This window comes from Cheilinus undulatus, linkage group 1 (genome assembly GCF_018320785.1).
Source record: "Cheilinus undulatus linkage group 1, ASM1832078v1, whole genome shotgun sequence".
Classification (NCBI taxonomy): domain Eukaryota; kingdom Metazoa; phylum Chordata; class Actinopteri; order Labriformes; family Labridae; genus Cheilinus; species Cheilinus undulatus.
The window spans coordinates 19415967-19434963 of record NC_054865.1 but is presented as its reverse complement, the minus strand read 5'-3'; the positions used below and the strand labels follow the sequence as shown (position 1 = coordinate 19434963).

General features: G+C 39.8%; 1 protein-coding gene across 5 annotated transcripts in view; it reads right to left on the bottom strand.

The window, feature by feature from the left end:
- Positions 1 to 18997, bottom strand: part of si:dkey-219c3.2 (transcription initiation factor TFIID subunit 4) — a 152407-nt gene that overhangs the window by 52426 nt on the left and 80984 nt on the right. For 4 of the 5 annotated variants that reach the window (XM_041793668.1, XM_041793686.1, XM_041793659.1 and 1 more), the window contains 2 exons: positions 16973 to 17098; positions 8437 to 8493 (listed from right to left, as the gene is read on the bottom strand). In XM_041793668.1, coding sequence (XP_041649602.1) covers positions 8437 to 8493; positions 16973 to 17098 — 183 coding nt within the window. Of the gene's footprint in view, positions 1 to 8436; positions 8494 to 13597; positions 13689 to 16613; positions 16786 to 16972; positions 17099 to 18997 lie in introns of those variants that run through there. The other variant, XM_041793694.1, reaches the window with a different exon arrangement.

Below are 18997 nucleotides of genomic sequence, written 5' to 3'. Positions count from 1 at the left end.
GACCGTGCAGACACAGACAGCTACATTAGCTGACCTCAGTATCGATGGTGTAGCTGTATTGATGTAGTGACTGATGCGGTATATGATGATACCACAGTGTGGTGTGTAGCAGTCACTCCCATGATTCCTTGCTACCCCAACATAATCTTTTGTTAATTTTCTGATTGAGAGCCCCTTGACAGTGTAATTATTACTGTTGAAGATCGCAACTAAGTAAGCATTGGATAAAACACAGTAAATAAAAAATTAAAGTTATTCTCTAAAGGATTAGTTTATGTTTTTACATAAATAAAGATCAAATCTTTAATAATCTAATAATGAAAGAGTTTTTCTGATAAAAAGGAATCAGATCTTATACAAACTAGCAAAATGTAATTTTTAAAACCCCTTTTTATATGCTTGTATCCAAAACCGTGCCATTTTTTTTTTATCGGTTCCTATTACTACTTATTTCAAAGGGTGGTGTAAACGCATTGTACATATGTGTTTAATGCATGTGTGCTATCCATGGATCTCATTCACCTGACATCCACATGGCCGACATTACATGAACATCTGCGAGCTGCATCTTGAGGCCTTTCTTCATGTGAAGTGCCTGGCAGATAGTTTGCTGCAGGGAGAAGAGCCATTTGCAGTAACCAATCAGGTTTCCCTTCCCCATCTGCACTCAGACACTACAAAGAGACGAGTTCAGCCTTAAATTGCTAATGTAGGCAAGTCTTTGTGATAGAAATACGTAGGGCCTAATAAACAGAAGTTAATAATTACACATGGCAGCTGTTCTCAAGAGAAAATATTGAAGAAAGACTGCATTTGTAGAGGAAGATATACATAGATCTTATATTTGTATGGTAAATGCTGTACTATGAGCCATCATATCTTGGCCTCAAAGGTATAAAGTTAAAATGTTTGTGTTCAATGTTAAATATATATGGTGTACAGGGGAGATATATGCCTAGATCTAGCACAGTATGCTGTTTTTAGGCCATCTTTACCCTATTTTTTGACACTTATTATAATACCCTATACTTAATCAGATAAGAGAAGTAGTCTTTGCATATTTGTACTGATATCAATGCTGTTGAACATTAACATCAGACTAAGTGTATGGAAAAGTGCTTAATAATTCTGTTTCATACTATCTTTTAGCTCATACATCTCCCTTAAATATTCCAGAAACTCTGTTTGTGATTATATTATTTTACCTATGGAGATTCATTCAAAATACATGCATGAGCTAATAGCCTTGGCTCACAGTGCTGCTTTTCCTCTGAAGCTGAGTATGTCAGAAGCGTTTCTGAGGCCAAGGACCAATTATTCAGAGCCCTGAGCCGTCCCTGGAGCTAAGGTCATTATGTGAGTGTCACTATTATGACCCTATGGTCCCTTCTCATCTGCAACTTATTTGCAGGAATTAAACTGTGCTGAGGGAGACTGTGGGAAATATGTGGAGAAACTGAATGTGTCTCACAGACTTCATGCCTTCACTTTGGATTATGTATTATTTTTATAAATAATAACATTTGCACGGCACATTTTGCAAAGGAATAGTGTTTAAAAAGGAGTCAGAAATCAGTGTTGAGCAGATTCTAACAGGGTTTCACCGGAGCGTCAGGAGGAGAGGAGTGATCATTAAAAATACTGCTTATCTAAGGGAAAATTTCCTGCTTTAAATGTTCTATCGCTTTGTCTCATTCTATGCCGGTGTGCCTCGTCTAGCAGTCTTCTAGCCCCTGTCTTTCTTTTTTTTTTAACATTTAGATTCGCCGCTCGTCACCTTCTATTGATCACGCCTAATTTGCATCCAGGAAAAGATGAGAACTCAGATATTCACACTCCGAGAGAGGACGATCTCAATGATTTATTCATTTCCAAATCAAAAAAAAGGAGTGAAAGGAAGGTAGATGAGAAGGGGAATCTTCATAGGCAGCAGGCGACTAGCAGGCTCTGAGGCTGGGCTCCTCTTCCCCACACCGCCCCTGGGCACATGGTGTGCAAGTCCTCCTAATTAACAAGGTGAATCATGCTGCCGCTCTCTAATTAGCCAACATGACAATCTAATGGAAACATGCAGGCCGAGCTGGCACACTTAGCATCACCTCACAAAGACCCCTGGTACTGTCCTTCCCTTATGAATTGGACAAAAATGACACCTTAGATTTTCAATGGAGACGAAGAGAAAAGGTGGGGCGGAGCGGATCGGGAGAGTGTGTTTTTGGGAGAGGTCAGAAGGGAGAAGTTAGCTGGTGAAGGTGAGGGTGTTTTTCTCCTCTCCCGTCTTCTGTGCGAGGTGTTTGTTGCCTAATTGAAACGTGTCCTGCCTCCTGCCTCCCTCTCACTTATATCCCAGGCAAAGGAGGCTGGCACCTCGCCACCAGCGTAGCTCAGCATGCCCAATTCCCCTGTCGCTCGAGTCCCAAGGAGTGCTCTGGCGCACAAAGAGAAAAGTGAACCTACAGGCTTGTACAGCGAGGAGACGAGTCGCTATCTCCCTCTGAGGCAAAAAAAAAAAAAAAAAATCTCCTTTTTTTGTTGTTTTCCTTCTCATTACAGCACTTTGTAATATTCGAAAACACACAGGAACACCAAAGGTACTTTTAAAGCCTGCTTCTTTTTTTTCCTTGTAATATGTCTTGAGGTGAAGAAAAAAAAACTCAAGTTGAGAGTACCGACAACAAAGCAACAAATAAAAATAAGGTTAGTGTACTATTTAGTAGCCTGCACTTCTATAGGACATAGATAACAGAGCTTCATTATGTGATGATTAAATTATCTCTATCAACCCCTGTTCAATCTTTAAAACAGCAAAGAAGTCCTGTTGAAATTGCTTTAAATAAGTTAGTATCTGCTAAATATATTCAAAACCTAATTCATTAAAAAGAAGAGGGTTAAAAAAAATCTCTAAATATGGGAAAAAACATAAAAATAGGGTTATTCCCCTCACAATCACACAGACTGACCACGAATACTGTTGCTCTACTCATTTGAAGGTATTGTGTATCTGCAAGGCCAGAAGACAAGAATATAACAACTATGAACTGGGACGCACAGAACAGCAGGAATTCTCTTTCAAAGTCAGCACAGAAAAGGCAGCGAACGTGGAGGAGGGTAGCAGGCTTTTGCCCTCAGGCCTGCCTAATGGGGGAGAGCGCCTCTTTGAGCAGAGCAGTTTTGTGGAGGGCCAGAGGATGAGAGCCTCTGAACTCACAGATATAACTGGCCTAATAAAAAACTAAGGGGCTGCTCCGTTGTCCTCTGACACCGAGGAGCCTCTCCTCTCTGGAGAAGTGCGAGGCACCGGCTGATGCAGCTCTCGGTGTGGGCGGATTCCAGCCTCTACGTGACCTGGCCATTTGTGGAGGATGCCAGGCCAATCAGGGAACATGTGTGTGTGCATTAAAGACTGGTGCATACCATCTGAGCGAAGAGGTTGTAAGTTAAATAACATGCAAAACCTTGATGCAAATAAGTCATCATTAAGTGAGCAAAGAGGCAAAATATGCTAAAACTGAACAAGGTTGTGCAAATGTCACCTGAATATTGGTCTAATTTCTCCAAAAGACTCTAACATATATGTTCGAACAGTCGAAGAGGATAAGTGCAGGCTTTTAATTGGAGCTACGCAAGGTTCAAAGTTTAGCTAGGGTGGAATTAATTAAGTCGCGGTTCAAGACATTACATGAAACGATGGTGCATCAAAATGGGAAAAAACATCTCTAAATGCCTAAAGAAAAATTATTTCAGACAAATTATTCACACAAAAAATGAGAGTCCTACTGGACAATAGCAAAGTAGACAACTTTTCTGAAATAATTTGAGTTTAAGGTGGAGCTACAACTGCATGGTAGTGTCTAAGACTGGAAAAAACAATAAATACGTTTTGGGTCCTTAATAATTCATATTTATTAGCGTTACAGAGAGAGTATGAGTGTTTCTGGCTGACATGGTTTGCTTTAGCAGCTGTGCTTGTGGCCAGCTTTTGTCCAGCTGTAGTACCACATTTGTCTTCCCCCTCTTCCCTTGTCTCCCCTCTCCTGTCCCTGCTCCACTCCTCTTCTCCAGTTCACTCGTTTCCTGTGTCCAGTTGTGCCTGCAGACGCGGTTGCGATGATGAATCTGTGGCTGCAGCGTGTCTGTGTGTCTGACATCGTGATGTATCTCTACTGGCCTTAACTCCCTCTCTATCTCTCTCTGCCTTCCCTTTTTTTTTCTCCAACCCAAGTCTCCTTTTCTCTCTGTCTCTTTGTCTTTGCCCCCTGTCTCTCTCTCTCTCATTCTCTCACTCTCGGTGACGAGGCATCGCCCGGCCTCCTGCCTTCGTGATGAAACAGACTGAACACACAGACTATCCACCAACAACAATAACAAACAGGAACTGAGCTCCACGATTTGCCCATTGATTTTCACTGGGGGCATTTCTGAAATAGCCCATCTGACCTTTTGGCCAAATGGTAGAGAATGGAGGAAACAGAGGTGCTAGACCACTCTGCCTCTCTCTGTCAAACAAAAACCTCTGCTTGTGTGTACCTGAACAGCCTGCCCTTTAGGTGACAGGGGTTGGAGTTAGGTTTCTAGTACTAATACAGATATATTTTCAATTGTGGGGAAAATGATGTGTTAATTATGGAAATTTGCTTCTCAAATTGCACTGGAGTGAATTCTTAGTCCCATTTTCAGCCCATGCAAGTAAAAACCAAGGATCTCATCATTTTTGTCTCCTCTTTAAACCAATATTTCTATCATAACTTTGTGAGATGACATTCAGAGGTAACACTAACAGAACGCTCATTGATTGTTCACAATAGAAAGTTTCAAACTGCTGGTTGAGCCTGAATGAGCTCACTGAATGTCACAGAAATCTGCCTCTAAAAATCTGACATTTCCTGATGTTCAACAGTGAACATTTGGTCTGATAGTACCACTAAAGAAACAAATGGAATAAGTCAAACCAACATGGTTAAATCTAAAAATGATACACATACAGGCTCAGAGTTTCACCAATAGGTTGTCACAGAAGATCAGTGGGTGAGCTATAGCTAGGAGGTAAAGTGAGTCATTTGTTACCTGAAGATCAGTGATTAAAGAGTCCTATCAATGAATTAACATACCAATGAGCTTTGTGATCCTGTGTCTTACCATTGTGGAAATCACAGCCAACTTGAAGCATTGCTCCCCCTCCAGTTAGCCTCTATTACTACCTATGGCAGGTTGTGAGCTACACTATATTGCTAAAAGTATTTGCTCACCTGCCTTGACTCACATGTGAACTTAAATGACATCCCATTCTTCAACTCTTTTGGAAAGGCTTTCCACAAGGTTTGGGAGTGTGTTTATAGGAATCTTTGACCATTCTTCCAGAAACACATTTGTGAGGTCACACTCTGATGTTAGATGAGAAGGCCTGGCTCTAAGTCTCCGCTCTAATTCATCCCAAAAGTGTTCTGTCAGGTTGAGGTCAAGACTCTGTGCAGGTCAGTCAAGCTCATCTACACCAAACTCTCTCATCCATGTCTTATGGACCTTGCTTTGTGCACTGGTGCACAGTCATGTTTGAACAGGAAGGGGCCATCCCTAAACTGTTCCCACAAAGTTGGGAAAGCATAGAATTGTCCAAAATCTCTTGGTCTGCTGAAGCATTCAGAGTTCCTTTCACTGGAACTAAGGGACCAAGCCCAGCTCCTGAAAAACAACCCCACACCATAATCCCCCCTCCTTTACACTTGGCACAATGCAGTCAGACAAGTACCGTTCTCCTGGCAACTGCCAAACCCAGACTCATCCATCAGATTGGCAGATGGAGAAGTGCGATCCGTCACTCCAGAGAATGTGTCTCCACTGCTCTAGAGTCCAGTGGTGGCGTGCTTTACACCACTGCATCTGACGCTTTGCATTGCACTTGGTGATGTATGGCTTGGATGCAGCTGCTTGGCCATGGAAACCCATTCCATGAAGCTCTCTACACACTGTTCTTGAGCTAATCTGAAGGCTACATGAAGTTTGGAGGTCTGTAGTGATTGACTCTGCAGAAAGTTGGCCACCTCTGCTCACTATGCGCCTCAGCATCCGCCGACCCCACTCCGTCATTTTACATGGCCTACCACTTCGTTGCTGAGTTGCTTTGTTATAATACCACTGACAGTTGACTGTGAAATATTTAGGAGCAAGGAAATTTCACAGTCAACTGTACTTGCTGGACTTGGTTGCACAGGTGGCATCCTATCACAGTACCATGCTGGAATTCATTGAGCTCCTATTTTGATTTATTTTACACATAGTTTTTCTACTACGTCATATAGCCAAGAGTGGAGATAAAGATGCATGGTGTAAAGCCATCAAAGACTGTCTTAGTTGATGTCAACTTTTAAATGAAGCTGACCACAACTATTCTTTCCATCGTTTCACTGGTGGCTGATTAATTAAAGGTCATGGGACTCAGGTCTGATTTAAACGGTACTTGCCTTTCTAAAAATAAATCACGCACCAGCTCAATTTATACACAGATACTTGCTTAACTGTATAACAAGCTGTTATTCCATCCCTCCAAAAATGATTATGGTTTGGTGGTTGTGCTTGTTTGTGTGTGTTTGTGCACTTCTGATCAGCAAGAGGGGCTTTAAAAGAGGCTGGCTCCTCTGCCCGTTGCCTGGAAGAGTATGTTGGGCTCATTATCCTGATGAAATTTGCACAGATGTGAGAGCTGCCGACAGACTCTGCAGTGACACAAACAGCCAGCTCAGGTGATGAAAACCGAAGAGGTACGGGGGCTGAGAAACGACGGCCATTAAGCAAAAACAAGAAAGAGGTGAGGGAGGGTGGAAGGGGGGTACTGAGTGTGTGCGTAGGTGAAGGGGGGCAGCTGGGAGTCTTGTAAGTCTCTATCCAGTGGGAGAAAGCATTACATAAAGTAACAATTTCCAAAGCACCTTCTTAAAATTCCAGTTGAAAATGAATATGTGCATACGTGTATGCGGCGCCTCCTCACGAGGCACTAATCTGGCCGTATCCAGATGACGAGCGGACTGCCACTTAACAGGGAGGAGATCCACTTTGATCACATGGCCCCTGGGGCAAACCTATCGCGCTGCCTATTACGCTGCTTCATTTGCATATGTGGGGCTTATGGGTAGGCTGAGATCTAGTGTGAATGTTCATAACTGCAGCAGGGCTCAATGTTGCTAGAAAGAAAATGTCCAGGAGAGGAGAAGAGAAGAGACACAGCGCTGCCAGTCGCCAGAGGAAAGAGAAGTCCACTTGTCACATGAAGGTCATAAGTTCAACTGCACAGACTGGCTGAGAAAATCCTAAAAATTAAATACATTGGCCAAACAACAACACTGACACATCCTTAAGCAGTTTCCCCTTAAAGTCCAAAATTTAAAGACACTGTTTTGACTGTGGATCTGTTTTTGGAAAACGGTGTACGAAAAAAAATTAGAGCATCAGGAAAGAAATGCATACATGCTTATCAAACTTTACCTAGGTGAATACAGGGCTTTTTTTAAGTAAGACACTTAGAAGAAACCACGTCTGCTCTTAAAATTCTACTTCAACAACAACAACAGGTGAATGCAGCTTGTTTTATCCTCCTGCCTACTCAGACAAGTCTCTGAAAGCTCCACACAGTCCTCTTGATCCTTGTTAGCGAGCCAAAAACTGAAAGCACCCAGTGAAGTTATTCTGGAGTAAACAAAGAAGAAACACAAACGCAAACTTCCACTGTGACAGAACAATTTTGTTTGCGTAAACAACATTAACCAACCCCTAAAAGAACACTGGTCTACTTTCTGGGGTCCACTGGGAATTTTTGCACATAGTAGGAAGAAGAAGAAGCTATGTACTGCCAACACAAGTGAACTACATCAGTGAAACCTTTCCCCATTTGTACCATTACAAGCATTGGATTATTGCTTAAAGAATGAAACAAGTCCTTTGTAACTGTTAAAGTTGATATAGAGTAAAAAGTGGATCATCTCATTCACTATTCAACTGCTTTTCTGTTTAATGTTCTTACTAAAATAAAGTTTCAACACAGCAATTTGGCACTTTTGCAAAAAGTGATTTATAAATAAATATGCATCTTTTTTAAACCATTAAGCTGCAATGAAGCTGAAAAAATGCTACTACATCTGTTTTATAGCAAAATAAAGTCAACAAAAATAAATAAAAGGGATCAGATTTGGAAATGACAGAAGAAAAAAACTTTAAAGGCTAATACTTTAAAAAGAGGCTCAAGAACAGGGCGAGGGTGAAGGAGGAAGAAGGTGTCTTTAGTGCTTAAAAAATCATTTTCCATACTTTGGCATCAATTGGTGTGAATAATTCCTAAAACTTTTTTAAGTCTGACTTTAAATGGCATTACATATGTAGTGAGGCATGAAAAATTAATACGCTGGAGTCGGGAAAATGTCAAGGGTAATGATCTTCGCAGCAGCTTACCTCCTTAGCTTTCTGTTTCAGTCGAGCTTGCTCTGGGTCCTCTTGCCTGGAGCGACTCTGTGGAGTAAAGGGGGGAAAAAACACAGGTTAACAGCTGGTTTAAGGAGCCCCCCCTCCCCCTCCTCCTCACTACTCATCTGTTGCTGCAGCAGCAAAAATAGTGCAAAATGGGAACAGGATACAGAGGTGTCAAGGACATCGTATTTGAATTCAGAGAAGTGCAATGGAGCGCCCCCCGGGGGGCGGTGGCCTTTAAACCCGCTCCAAATCCAGCCCTAAATAAGCCGCTGGAGGGGGATTCTAATCAAAAGAGGTTATTAAAAATTCTGCACGAGCCAGCACACACACAGGGCAAAGGATGTGGTAAGTATCAGTGGCAGTCGTTGTGTGTGTGTCACTATGAGCCAGTGTGGCTATCCTTCACTGTGTGTGTGTGTAGCACTGCTATTTTAATCAGCAGCGAAGATCTGGGTAAATGTGCTTGTCCCTGGGAATCCTTCACCACACAGCCAAATGCACATGTACGGCTGACCACTGCGGGCGATAGGGGCAGATTATGGTGCTCTGAGTGCTGTTATTTCTGGTCTGGCTATAATCTGACCAGGGCTAGGAGTAATGTATTACTTAGTGAACTGTTAGTGTCACTTCGCTAGTATTTGCAGTAACTAATAGCGTATCTAGTTACCTATCAAATTCAATAATGCAGTTACAATTATAGGGGGAAGAATTATCAGGTGAAGTAAAATCAGAGTGGTTATTGATTATAAAGATGTGAGGTTCTCGCCATAGAAATACTGATAATAATAATCCGTGCTTAAGTTAAATGGCAAGAATAGAGGGAAGAGCAGTAAAATGCAGAGTGGTGAAAGCTTTGTCAACCTCCAAGAATTGTGAATTTCCTATTGCAACTAGTTGTTGACGAGAGTGGCACCACCAGTGACCTAAGTGAAGCTGTGTCTACCTTGGCAGGCCAAGGAGGATCCACTCCATACTAAACAGACTGGAAATAAATATAATTTTCTATTTATATTGTATTTTATATTGATATGTAAATAATATTTTGGCTAAAAGAAGAGGATAAAATGCCAATACTCTTAGTGACTGAAAATGCACTAAAAATACAGTACTGTGCAGAACTACTAGGCATGTTTGGACAAAAATTGAGGTTGCAGTCAGGCATAGATGTGGCGAGTGAGCAGCCTGAAGCAGGACTGACACAACCGTGGCTGTGCTCTGGATGTCTCAGCATATTACCAGAGGCATGGGGAAATATTCTGTTGAAAACATAACAAAGTCCACACTTCTAGGACGTTGTAAGGGGTGGATGTGCCGAATAAACACAGCCTAGAGTACCGTTCAGATGGGTAGTAGGGTCAAAATGAGCCCTTGGTCATGCAGTGGATGTCCCGAGGGCCCGAGAACTGCCAGTGGTCTCTGGGCATATCACCAAATGTGAAGAAGCCCAAACAAAAGAGATGCCACTGAGCTTGACCTTGGCAGCCAACAATGCCCCGCTCCTCTCCAGCCCAGAGTTGTGGCATATCAACCCCGTGTCGAGACCTTAGCGCCCTACATGCCTAAAAATAATGCACATGACTGTATGTGAGCCCTTGTTGACTAAAACTAGCCTAAAACCTTTAAGAGTTAAAACTACTAAAATCTGGCTAAAACTTAATGAAAATTTATCTCAAGGTGATGACAAAGACTGACTTTTAAAAAGCTGCCAAACATGAATCTTGTTAAACCTCTGGAAACTCAGAACCAACATCTGACAGGGATTTATTTTATGGGTAGGATGGACAACCTTTAAGGACTACTGGTGTTGCCAACAGCAAGCACTGACAGACTTCCAGCTGCGATGTCTCTGTGAATGTGTTGTCATTGTTTATGGTCCAACTAGCAACTTTAGAAGCAATATGGAGATGGAGTTAAGACAACATCCAAGAGCAGTTGTTTGCTTTTTAAAGACAATTATTAAAGCTAAATAGTCTTTATATGACAGCTGATGGGTTCTGGGACTGCTTTACTGTGGATTTATTCTGCTCCTTTTCCATAAGAACTGTTTACCTGTGTATAATCAAAGCCTACTAAAACAGTACTGAATGAGACAATCTGGACAGGAAACAGAAACCAGAACCCTTTCCACTACCAAATCCAGGCACATACTGACATCTACAAAGAGAGAAAAAATGAAATGTGCCTTGACAGAAATAAGACATAAACCCGATACATTATAGAGTATTGATATCTATGTTGGTTTTATCTTCTTTTAATCTAGGATCAATCACCTTAAATCATTACTTCTCTGCCTCTTCTTTTCTCTCCTTGTCTTATGGTAGAAGATCTGCTCTTCCTAGCCTTCCTTCTAATTGGCTTTAAATATATCAAGCAGTTCACGTACTGGTCGGTATCTCAGCTAAGACTAATGTGTTTGCCCTCCAGTTGGCCGGAGCATCCCTCCAGACTTGCATCACGTTTTAAATGGACAGAGAACAGGAGAAGGAGGGGAAGGCTTGTAAAGGAAGAAGAGACAAGACGCGGGGATGGAGGGGATTATTTTAGTGGGTTTCTTGTTCAAGAGGTCAAATTAGCAGGCGCTCAAGCGAGAGGCAGGCTGTGAGGGAGGCGGGTGGCAGCGGGGCAGAGGAGAGGAAGGGGTTGGTACAGATGGACTGTTTACAAAGGGCAGCGGTGCCACTGGCATGCTTTACATCTCCTCTGTCAGTTGCCCTGGTTTTCCCACTTACAGGCGAGAACAGAGGGGAAAGGAGGCAAAGAGGAGCGAGTAGCAGACACTGAGAAGCCTTGCTGCTTGTGTTTGGGAAAGTGGAGTAAAATATACTCAAAAATTTGTTCTCTGTATTCTACTACATCATCCCCCAATAAACAAGCAATCTGAGTTATTTTATATCAGTGCATTTGAATTTTTTTAAACTGGACTAGTTTCTTCTATTACTAACCTACTAACCTACCCACAGAGTACTGTTTTTGTTCTTTCAGTTGTCCTATGTGAAAAGAGTACGCTAGATTTCAGGATGAACACTCCACATATATTCTTAAAACATTAAATCCACAGTGGGTTTAGTTTCACCTTTCATGCCAGAGACACTGTTTAATGTTGTATGGCATCCTACGGATGATGTTTGGGAAGGGCAGAGCCTTCCAGAAAATATCATTCATTACAGGTCAATCAAAAAACAAAAAAAAAAACAAAAAAAAAAACAAAAACTTATGTTACATTGGGGAAAAACTACACAACCCAAGCTGGGGGGGGGGGACTTCATATTAAAGTACATGCATCTGAATACAGTATCATTGCAGTCCCTGTTGGTGTAATGGTCAGGCAGCCTGATAATTTTCTTTCCATATAGTGTACATCGAAGCTAATCTCTTCACAGGTCACCACTGTTTACCTGCTTGCAGAACAACAAAACTACACCGGTGGATACTGCCTCTTTCTCCATATACGACACTGACTGGTCCAGTCATTCACTCACCAGGAACATGCATCTAGCTTGAAGCCTTGCTGGATAGAACCGTCTAATGACAGACATGAAATCTGGCCAATCCATCAGCTATGCAAGGTTAGGTTAGTTTTATTTTATCAGCTCTCCTGATCACTGTTACATTTATTTTTCACTTGTGCTGATAAAATGCTGCAAGTGAATATCATTTTTAAATTGTAAATATTAAATATCAAAGTTATAAGACATCTTTTTATTAACATGTGAGTAATAATATATGTAAAGTATGGCTGTCAAACACTTTTAATTTTTAATCAACATTAATCTGAGAATTTCTGAAGCTAATGATTATTAATCTCCCTTTTTTAAGTCTGGTGCATTTAAAAGTATTTTTGTTTCATTTTGGATTTTTGTACCATCTTAAATTCAGTCTGATAAACCTACTTGGATACAAATCTGCTTTTATTTTGAAAGAAAATAAAGAACTAGAGTAGATTAAGGTTAATGACATGAACTTAACTACGGAAAAAGGAACCTGTTATGGATGGAAAAGGAAAAGGAAAATGGACTTGAGATTGTATAGCGCCTTTCTAGTCATCTGACAACTCAAAGCACTTTGACACCACAGGCCATACCTTCTAATTCATACTCCTTCGCTCCATATTCACACACTGATGTCAGAGAGAGGCCATCGGTATCAACTAATCCCAATTGTATGCATCCACAGATTCACACCGACGCAGCAGTTGGAGCAAAATGGGGTTAATTGTGTTCAAAGAACACATTGACATGTGACTGTAGGAGCTGGGAATCAAACTCAAACTGTCCTGTTGTGTTGTTGTATTGGATATCACAAGGTGCAAATAACCTTTGACTTGTCCACCGAGCTGTCTCTGAGTTTTTTCATTTTAAATCAATGCAGTAATTATGGACTAAGGTCTATAATTGCAACATAATTAATTAAAACTGACAGCACTAATGTAAAAATATATATTTATGGGAGTTTTCTCTCTGTTTAATGAGCCATCTAAAAATGGAGAATGTAAATTAGTGGGAACAAATGCCAAACATTTCATTTAGGATTTGAGAGATATCTTTGGGAGTAGGACAAAAATAGACTCTTAGCTCTGATGACAAAAAAACAACCAAAATAAAAGAGAATAGAAGCAGGACCACTGCTGGCTTCAATCTTAAACACTAATTTATCAATAATCTCATAGCGTTTGAGTCGACTTTTTCCTGTTTTATTTTAAAGACAGCTTTATCAGCAGCAGGAATGAGATAAATGTCCAATTAACAATACAGCAGAGGATATAGCGAACATGTTTAAATGATGGAAAGATTCTTGTCACAGAAAGAAAAGTATGTTTTCAGACAGTGTGTTGTTTAAATATAAAATATCATACCACTATTAGGCAAAGATTTGCTTTCCAAACTTTCTGCAACTGAAACGCCATGGCAACAAGGGCAAAAAGCCACAGACATGGCTCTGAGGTGAAGTCCAACTATCCTCCACGATGCCCGTGAAATCCACGTAGCCCTGAGGTGCACCCTTCCAACAAGAACTTGGCAAAATTTGCAAAAGTTCTTCACTTATCCTGTTAATGAGGAGAACTGTTCAGAGTAGTAAAAAAGAAAGATAACGCTGTTCAACCGAGCAGAGCTGGGCACTAACAGAGGATATAACAGTGTCCCTATACATTTTTTTTAACAACACACTCCTCAGTGTAGCTTCCTGCTGATCCAATGTCTTTTTTCACGACCAGGAGCAATGCTATCGTGCCTCTCCTAAAAGAAAAAACAGACAGGTCAGGAGGTTCGGTGGCCAGTGTTCATCTACTGGAGAATTTCTAATATCCTGCATGGCAGGACTGGAGCGTAATAATGCAATTAAGACAGTGAGGTGTGCTGCAATGAGAATCTTTACTGAGGGACATTGGCTCCATTCAAAATTAATTAAATTAACCTAGCTCTGCTAATGTTGCACCGCAAGGCATTTTCATTTGCAAAAAGATTCTCTCTCTCTTTTTCTGGTCAGTGGTGATCTCTCCAAGTTTGAAGACCTTTTAACGGATAAACAAATGTCTCTACATAAAGAGGGCTGACCAGGAGAAGTCGGGGTGAGCTGATGTGAGAATACAGCAAGAAATATTCAGGAAGATTTAGAAGTGGTGGGTGGGAGGGGGTACTGGTGTGTATAACAAACTGCTAAATGACAAGTTCCATTGTCAAAGTAAAACTGCTTTATACGCTTTTCAGCTTACAGGTTTTTTATTTACCATGCCTTCAGATTTCAGAGGTAGCCTGTCCTAAAATTTTCAGATGTACATGTATGAAAAAGGCTTTACACTTGCATACTACTATGGGCAGCTGAGGGTATAAATAACAATGAACAGTAAAAAAAACTTCATACTGACACCCCTAAAGATGTAATAATTAACAATGATTCACTACCTTGGCAGTAATGTAGGTGACAGCAGCTGGCTACTGCTAGAATGATGTTAACTATGCAAAGGTTTATAAATTTTCCACGTCTGGTAACTGACTTTGATATAAATTGTGTAGTAGTTTAGGTGAACTAAAGATTTTTAAAATTTAATTAATGATAATTCAATTTTACCTTTTTGTTCAGGTTTAAGATAAATCATACTCAGTTCCTGTTAAAGATACCTCCACTTTTATCAATAAACCTTAATGTCAAATGAATTTTAAAATAAAGGATACGTGATCATCATCTTAGTTGGGTTGTGGTGTCCAACAAGGCTCCTTTCTTGGCCACTTTGTTTTTCTCAATATTTGCTGCCTCTTATCAGGAATATTGCCTCTTTATGCTGATGACACTAAGTTGTGTGCTTTACATTTGAAATCCTGCTCTTTTTTCTAGTACAACCACAGTAGATATTGTTGGGGCACAGATAGCCTAGTGACTAGGTCGCACCCCATGTACGTGGGCAGCCAGGTTCAAGTTCGCTCTGTTACGCCTTTCTCACATGCCTCTCCCTATCTCTCTCATAACTGTGTCCGTCTTTATCCACATTAACAATAAAGTCATAAAGGGCCCGACAAATATATATTGAACAAAAGGAATAAATATTGTCATTGTTATTTCAGTCCTCAACACAAAAATATTTCTTATCTTACTACTACAATTGGAGATCTGTCTGGATGTCTCACCTTGCTAACCTCCCTGTTGCTCCAATTGTCATTCATATCTCTTCTTTTCATTGTAAATGAGAGCATGCTCTCAATGGCATCACGAGATTAAATAAAGGTTGAATGAATGAATGAATGAATGAATGAATATCTCTCAGGGGACTTCATGGGTGTACTTGTTCGAAACTGAAACCATAAAAACTTCATAAATATGTCTACATTTTGTATAAAACTCCAAAAATTGCTGATTTTTCGTTTCATCTCTCCCCCTCGCATCCCCATCCACCATATGACTGATGTGCTGACATACGGTCAGCATATAGCATCATTTCTTCTTTGTCAGGTTTGCTGTTTTTCTGAATGTCCATCATGATGTTGAACAAGCTCCTGTTCAATCTTTTACTTTTTGAACTTCTAATCACAACTGCTTTTTAGCTGTTGTGCGCTTACCCGTATGTATAGTTAACAAAATGCACTCTCATGGTTTGGCTGATTTTTGTCTTAGCGTCCTTTTCTGCTTTTACGGCTACTTAGCCTAGCTTAGCCTAGTCTGCTCTGCTTCTCCTCCTTAATTAAGCTGCAATTGCTAACTGGCAGTTTTTGAAGCATTACCTTTATCTCTTAATTTACTTGAGAGATTGACATACTTAAAGTGACTGCTTTTTTTCTAACTTCTAACTCAGCTTTAATGCTGATGACACTCTTGCTGTTGAGGGAATCTTGCAACTAACTTTCTTTTCATCAAATCCAAGATATCTCCAAATTCCCTTGAAAAACCATTGACCATGATCCCACTTTTACTTTTTTGTATCACTTGATATTCTCTAAAAACATATTTACAGGGTCAATACAGATGTTGGATTGATAATAGTAATGAACTTGACAACTGCATCTTGACTCATTACTGGAAAATCAATTCCCTACATTGGCTTCAACTGGATTTAAAACTGAATATTCAAATTTCAATCTAGATTAAGCAATTTAGCCAACTTTGAGGCCTAACGCTGCCTTTGGAAGGTCACGCCTCTGATGTACCAGTATACAAAAGCCCCTACACCCAGTTTACTCCCCGAATACTAAATTTCTCATACAAAATGTACTGCATCTTTGAAATCTCTTCTTAAATTTTCTCTTTATGAAACCACTCTGTACGGTTTGACATATGTTTTGATGTATTAATGTTAAATATCTATCTATTTATTTGATTTTACCCTCTTTACTGGCTCCACTTCCTCTCTGTTCTTGCCCTTTGGTCATTTTCCCATTTTATGTGTTTGTCTGGCTTTGTCTTATTTTATTTTGTATTTTTCTGAGGCACTTTGTAACATTGTTAATACAAGTGCTATGAATGATGTATATGATGTCACTTTGTAAAGATCAGGTAGGAAAATCCTGTGCAAATGATGAATCTGTTCATTTATCCCTGATTTCTTGTGCTAAAACAAATTATAGTTTTTCATTGTACTGAAAGTTATTTATAGATATAAATGTATACCTTACATATCATCTTTTGTCATCAATAGTTATTGTTTTTTTAAGACTGATCTGAAAAATTTTGACCTTTTTTCACAATGATGATCTCTTTCATCGGCTCTGTCAGGGCTTATGATAGAGGGATGTCCACAGGTTGTGTGTTATATGGAGTAAGGTGGCTGCATCGCGTACAGGGTCTCCACTTCTCGCTGTGTCCGGGGAGAAAGAGCCAGGACAGAGGAGCCCTGGGGCCAGGGGCCTGGGAGGACACAGGGAGGTCGCTTCATCCACTGGTGTCACACTTTAATTTATCTGTCAGGTGCTGCACAAGAGCAACACGCACATGCATACACACCGCAATACACAAAAATACACTGTTGTATGGTCACATACCAACACTCTATGAGTCACACATACATACAATAGTTGAGGTGACAATAACTCACTTTAGCGGCTTTCAAAAGGATCTCTCTCTCCTGCTCGTCCTTCCTCTGCTTCTCCATTCTTTCCAGCTGTTCGAAGAAGCGAAGCTGAGAGCGAACGTCTGCAGTCTGCTCATAGCACTCATCGTCCTGACAGTGAGATGGAGAGACAATCAGTGCAACGGCAGTTCAAGAAAAAGGTACAGCTTCCATTTATGACTTCAATAGAATACAACAAGCCCTCAGTACTTCAGGGTTGTCCCCCAGTGTGTCTATACAGGTTGAATGTTAAAAAACTGTTGCTCTTGTACAAGTTGTTGTGATATTTATCACATCCAAAGTATTGTAAGTTCATGAAACAGAAAGAGATTTTTTTCAGAAATAACAAAAAGGAAAAGAGCGAATAAAAGGAAACAGTTCGGCAAAATGATTCATATTCTCTCTTTTTTAATATATTGTAGACAAAGGAAAAAATCATGGTGATCAACAAATAAAAAATAACTCTGATAAGACTGACGTATCACTGTAAAAATAATGACTGTTTTCATGACTGAGTCATTACTAGACATTTCACATGAAAAATGAAACTCCCTAGGATTCCAGTTTGGCTCTTAGTATTTTACGGTATTGTTTAAAAGGTTTCAAAAACAGCAACTCATCTCAATATCCAAGTAATGGAGGACCAAATATAAACCGTTCACTAGCTTTTCTGCCTCACATCATAATAAACAAAGGCTTATACGTTTGGGGACAAGGCCTTCATCAGTTTAGAGATGTTATAGTATATTAGCCCCTGGGTACAGTTGCAAAGTCCTGCAACATCCGCCCTGGGTTAGTGGGTTAGACCCTTTATATAATATATAATAAATGTCTCTTATCTCCCCAAAGGTGTCAATCAAAAAAAAGTAAAATAAATATCTTCAAAGGTGTCCCCCCACACACACAAAAAAGAAAAAAAGCCTTTGCCAATTAACTCATACATGAATCAAGAGCATGCTAATGCACTACCACAGTGATTGAAAGTAACTTTGTTGCTTTAAAAACAGCTAAGGTGGTTTTCAAAATAAATCTAAACTAACTAACTTTGCTTGTAGTTACAGCAAGGACTTTAAGTCTGGGGCAAATGAGAGCCAAAGAAATTGAGTAAATATTTAAAAAAAATATTTGATGAGGTTTCAGATAAGTGTTACTAAAACTTCTTAAGAGGATGGGTCAGTTGTTGGCAAAACTTAATAGCAAGAAAATAGTGCATAACTTAAAGTTGGTGTTTTTTTCTGAGTCATTCAGACTTTGTTAAAATCCCTTGTTGAACTCAAATGAGTTTTTGGACATAAAAAGAAAAATATCTGTCCATATGTTTTTGCTTTGATTCTACAGTAATTACGGTAAAATTTCTCTTTGTAGTATCTTCAATGCAAGGCTGTCACTTAACCAATTAGTTACACTTAACACTATGCAGCTCAAAAAAGAAGACAAATAGCATGTGTCATTAAAATAATATACTATAATAAGGGCTGTCAGCATTAATGCATTAATTGTGATTAATTAGGGTCCATTCTAAGTCTACTACTTTTATTTGTATTTTATTTATCACATGCTTCTATTGTTTCTTTCAGCACAAGTTGTTAAGTTACTGTAAGATATCACTGCAGCCACATGATGTAAAAGAAGTCCACCACTGCTCCTTAATGTCTCATTCAGTTTTAAAAAAACTCACAGGCAGCTCAGTGGATAAGTCAAAAGACATCTGCCCCTTATGTTAGCAAACATTTACTGTCTTTATTTCCTTTTCAATCCATAACAAGTTCTTTTTTCTTCAGTTAAGTTCATGTCATAATCTTAAATCTACCTAAAATTCCTTGTTTCCCTTCAAAATAAAAGCAGGTCTGTACAACAACAGGGTGTCAATAATGAGAACAAAATTATGGATGGGAAGATTAATCACAATTAATTACAAAATTCTGACCTTTATCATGATTAAAACCTTGTATTGTTTGACAGACCTAATTTAAACGCAAAGCTAGAAAGTATAAAGTCTGACAGTCCAGC